The 5,337-nt window shown below is 35.8% G+C and overlaps 1 protein-coding gene across 1 annotated transcript in view; it reads right to left on the bottom strand.

Annotated features, from left to right (window-relative positions):
• The window catches only part of CNTNAP2 (contactin associated protein-like 2), a 1,035,043-nt gene that overhangs the window by 347,227 nt on the left and 682,479 nt on the right, over positions 1–5,337 (bottom strand). The window contains exon 11 of the mRNA XM_008633839.2: positions 3,576–3,682. Within this exon, the coding sequence (XP_008632061.1) occupies positions 3,576–3,682 (107 nt within the window). The remainder of the gene's footprint in view (positions 1–3,575; positions 3,683–5,337) is intronic.

The raw sequence follows: 5,337 nt of genomic DNA, 5'->3' as shown, positions 1-5,337 counted from the left end.
AATAAACTCATGCAAAGTGATGGAGATCAGAAATAATCAGGAAAATGAGCTCCTCTTCTCAAAGGTTTCAGGAAACATTTACTAATAAACTCTAGAAAAGTATCACTAAGAATTCTGCATGAACAGGCCAGCCTTTGGTAGGCTGCAAAAGTTAATTAGTCAGGGTTTAAAATATAGATAATAAAGCTAGTAAGGATGATACTTGCTGTTAATTACAATGCAATTAATTTTTAAATAATTTTGTAAATGTTGCATCACTGTAAATCATTCTTTTAAAGTAAATACATTCATTTATCTTTCAGTCCTGCCTAATGATAAAATCAATGCTCTAGTCTGGTATTTGCCAGTCCACAGCATTTTGTTGGGCATGAATACCTTTTAGCTGAAAGAAATCTGGTAGGTTCCTAGGGTATTTAACATGCAATGAGAAATACAGCTTTCCAGTACTTCTGGTTAATTTGCCGTAGGGCTTCAGGGACCCAGCTGTAGCTGGATGAAAAAAATTGTAATTTCCTCTGAATGGCATCTTAAGTCTCTGAGAAATAACAAGATAGTAGACACAGAGCTTGGAGATTCTGAAAGATTCTCTGAAAGATGAAGAGCCTTCTTTTAAGAGTGCCATATTCCAAAAAGCAAATTATTTCATAATCTTAAAATAGAAAACAAGTGTAATTGATTTACACAGTTGGAGAGATAATAACTAAAGTTTTTATTTCAGATTTATTTATTTATTTGGAACTTTTCCTTCTCCTGCTGTTTATTTTTGGATTACAGCCCCCACTACGTCTCAGCCCCAGAATACATATTTCTCCATATCTCTAGCCTAACTGTTGTTTTCACTATTATACCGTGTATTATGGCCAGACCTGTGTGAAACAAAGTCATTTTGATTCATAAGGTTTTCATGCAAACCTTTTTCTCTGTTTCACTTCAAGGAGTTCATCCCTGGCGTTTGTCTTTGAGTTTCAACTTCAAAGGAACCTAAAACTGCAATCTGAAATTCAGTCAAGGCTGCAAAGCTTTGCCTTGTTTCAGGTCAAAAGCTCAGAAAAGAGTTGAATTACCTGACCAAAGCAAAACCAATTCACTGAAAAAACCCCTTCAGTAACACAGAATTATCTCGTTCCTTTTGGTTCAGCATAACTCAAACTCATTAAAATCATCAACTATGGAATTAGAATCCCCACTAACATAAACTTGACTTCAACCTCTTTGAGTAATGCTGTTATACCCCATACACAAGCATATATTGAGGAAAGAAAAACATATTTTTCTGTGGCATATAATACAATTTGCTTTGTAAAATAACGTTATCTTTAAGTAGAATGGTACTGAACAAGTGCTATCTGCACTTAAACACTTTCCAGCTCCATAGAATCATGACATCTGCTATATTTTTCATGCAATCTGTAGGGCTGTTTAAAATTGCTTACAGCTATTTTTATACCACACACCAGTTATTGTTCCAACTTCCCTCCTTCCCCAGCATATCTTTTATCCTGCTTCTGCCACAAACTTTAGAATTCAAAAGCAAAAGGCAGCACACTAAACATGTCTGAGTATACACACACACACGGCACAGGTAGGAAAGGACAGCAGAGTCAGCATCAATGCAGCAGAGCTGAGGTCCCAGACCTCAGGACAGCATAACTGCAACCTCTGGCAAGCTTCAACAAATCCCCTCATTATTTGCAGCTGTATCTGGAACATGCTCCTGTAAATACTGACAGTTATTGCCTGCTCAACAAAGGAAGAGTTAAGGTTGTCTCAGTCTGTATCTTGATGCTGGAATTTTTTATTTTTCACTCATTTTTGTGCCATTAACTTTGATACTCTAGAAAGGCATAGAATTTTACACATTCTGACAGGGTATCTATCAAGCGAATAACTTTCTGCTCAACCTTGTTTTGTAAAAAAGAAGACTTCTAAAATATAGCAGCACACAAAACCCAAAAATTATGTTCTTTAAACACAAAAATGTAACAAAACTAAAGCTTACACATCTAAGTTAGAAACTTTTCCTGAACTAGAAGAATAGAAGTTCTTGAACAATGTGTCTCCAAATGACCTGGAGAGTATATGTAATCCCATACACTTTATCCATGCCATAAAGGCAGGACAATATACTCCAAACCCCTCTTTTGATACTGCAGTTCAGCAATGCCTTTTACTTGCCTTATTGCACTGTTTTATCCAAAAAAGGCAGGTGAAAATCCTATTAAGAAATATGTCACATCTCCTTGGATTATTATTTCTTCCCTTTGTAATAAATGTGATTTCAGCGAAGTGATGCCGTCTGCTTGTCCTTGCTGCTTCTCTTTGGAACTCAAGAAGCTTAACCATGTTCAGCTATGTCTTAAAAGCTGGTCTGCACACCCAAAAAGGAGCACAGACAGACATAAATTCTATGTTTTCTTTCCTAACATGAGATGTAGCCATGCCGTCACTGTCCACATTCCCTCTCGGTGGAAAAAGGGCTGCCATGCAATCTCTCCTCAAGGCATTGGTACCTTAAATACTTCGCTTTGATCAACATTAATTTGTATTTAACTCTTATTGTTTTACAATTTCAATAGCCAGATCATTGAACTTTGCCACTTAATGTATTAATAGTTACTCCATAAAATATAACGCCTCTCACATTTATATCATCTTTAACCATAAATTATGTTTTTGTTGTAATCTAGACAACTGTGAACGGTCAAAAAATTTCTCATTTATTTGGGCTTTTTGATTATAACTGAAAAAAAATCTTCAATTCTCTTTGTAAAATGATACACAGCTATATTTAAGGTAAATAATAAAGTAATATAAATTTGTATCTCCATAAATCCTGGCTTTAATTTCAATTGATCACCTGTTCAAAAGCATTTTTTACTCTCTTCTCATTATTAGGAGATGATTGGCAAAAGAAAGAAGTGAGCAAAAGTAAGGACTGGATATGCTTTCTCTGTGCCCTAGGTATTTTAGAATACACTTTGCAGATGAAAATCCCACTTTTCAGAATATGAGAGGAGGAACAGAAGATGCATGCCACTGACTCAGCAGGCATTGTTCAGCACCTGTAAAAGGGCAACTGTACCTTTCTTCTTCCTGTGCTTTAAAAGTGTAGAGCATGTGGAGCTCATAGGAAATATTCTTATTTCAAAAACTCATAACACTCAACAGATAATTAGATTTTAAACTGGCTGATAATAAGTATAAAAACATTCTTTGGGATTAGCAACCTGAACCAGCATCTCTAGCAACAGTCAGCAGCTCTCCTCAACAGCTTGGGGCAGATTCACTGTTTCTATCTGAAACTGTATCTCGCGTGCGACTGCTGAGAATGTGTTTTCTCAGGGCACCCAACTGCTGCTGCACTGCTTTGGTGTGTAGCATGGTGCAGCACAGTGCTGTATAAATACATCCTGATGCAGATAAAACAGAACGTGATTAAGCCAACACCTTCTTTCAAAAAAGGCTTGAGGATCTTTAACAACCAGAAAGGAAGACTTTGATTTTTTTAATCTCAACCAAAAGACATGAGAGACTTCCCTACTCCATTGAAATTTCGAAACCGCAGGTTAGCTTACAGTTATGACAAGTGGCACCACTGTAATTAGTTCCATCGCAAGTGCACTTGAAACTGTCCCACGTCTGGGTGCATTTTCCATCATGTTCACAGTGATTGGGCACACACCTGTCAGGATGAGATGCAAAGACAGAAAGAGAAACCTAAATGAGCATCAAGATTTACACAAAGTGAAATTTTGAGCTTCACAAGCAGTGCATCACGTCCTTGTCTAGTCATTAATCCTTGCTATTTTAGGCGGATTAACAGAATTTATATCTGAACACACAACTGCATAAAAGATTCATCAAGGCTTTGCTGAAGCCCTTTTACAAACTGTAAAAAAGCACATTAAAGGTGGAATGGATTAATCATCATAAATCAGGGTTCTAAGTAACATATGACTGGTACTCAGCAGTCAAAACAAAAAGAACATCACAAGTCACACCTCCTCCTGCTGTGCAGGTGGTTAAAAACAAAATGCCACTGGGTTGCTGTTCATCTTTCTGTTGCCAGTAACGGGATAAAAGGCTAGGATGGTAGGAAATTAGTAAAGCTGCATTAATAAAACAAATTACAGTCTTTGTTATAAAAGTTGTGTTAGTTTTTCTTCATAGGGGTTTTTGGCAAGTGCTGTTCACCTTTCTCCCACACACCTGCTTTTCTTCTTCAGCTACACTGTTGCTGGAAAGTGGAAGGAATGCAAAAGAAAAAGTGGAACAGCAAAAAACCAAAGTTATAGCAGAACATATATTTATTGTTTGAAATATTATCTAAATGTGATTTCAAAGATTTGAGTTTGGCCAGCTTCTATTTTATCAAATGCAGTAAGAAATGGGAACTACCATTTACTTTCACCTCTGAAAATATTAAACTTCTTTTCCTTGAAAGGGCTTTGAAATACCATTTCAAAGAATATTATTTTCCTTAATAAATTAATTACAATCAGACTCAGTACAGGCTTTGCCTTTTTGATCAAGAAGCAAAGGAGCTTTCCTTTCATGTTTTTTTTGACAAATCTATATTTTTTTATTATGAAATTAAAAACTAAAACGAGGTGACCCCCTATTAGACAAAGAGAATCTTTTCAGAAATGCATTAAAAATTAAGTATTCTTATCTCTAAGATAAATCTGAAGTTCGTAATATTCCTGTGACAGTTTATGACACTCTCATAAACAACACTCAAGGAAAGTTTTGCTTTCCTATGTAGAAACCTATTGAAACTGGAAGTGTCTGGGTCATTCCTCTAAAGGCTTACAGTGTCTTATTCCCTCAGTTTCCACTTAACTGAGCATTGGCATGCATGGCTCAACAACCAAGAATAACTTATGACACAATATGCACTGGAGAATTGAATATTGTTCACTCACATTTAGAAAAGATTTTTTGTTTTATGCATGCCAGTACATGTACCACAGAATATACAGAATATAGATGTCTCACATCCTAGATCAGTCTTTAGAACTCAAAGCTACCCATTCTTCTCCAAAAAGATCAGAAAATACCAGCGTGGTTAAAAATAGTTCTTAAGAAATGCTCTTCTAAAGCAAGAAACAAAGCATTTAAAAATCTTCTTTTCACAGTAAAACACAGTGAAACTACCTGAGGCAATTATCACAGTTCAATAAATTGTTTTCAACATGGTTTAAATGAATTCATTTAGTTTTATAAGTGTGGCAGGCTAAATGAATAGATAGAGCTGATTACTGCGATTCAGTTGGGCTCTCAACACTGCAGAAGAAAAACAAGAGCATATAATAGTATATTTCTGAACATCCAAAC

This window comes from Corvus brachyrhynchos, unplaced genomic scaffold (genome assembly GCF_000691975.1).
Source record: "Corvus brachyrhynchos isolate BGI_N302 unplaced genomic scaffold, ASM69197v1 scaffold94, whole genome shotgun sequence".
NCBI lineage: Eukaryota > Metazoa > Chordata > Aves > Passeriformes > Corvidae > Corvus > Corvus brachyrhynchos.
Note: the sequence above shows the minus strand (reverse complement) of the source record. Positions and strands in the feature narration are given on the sequence as shown.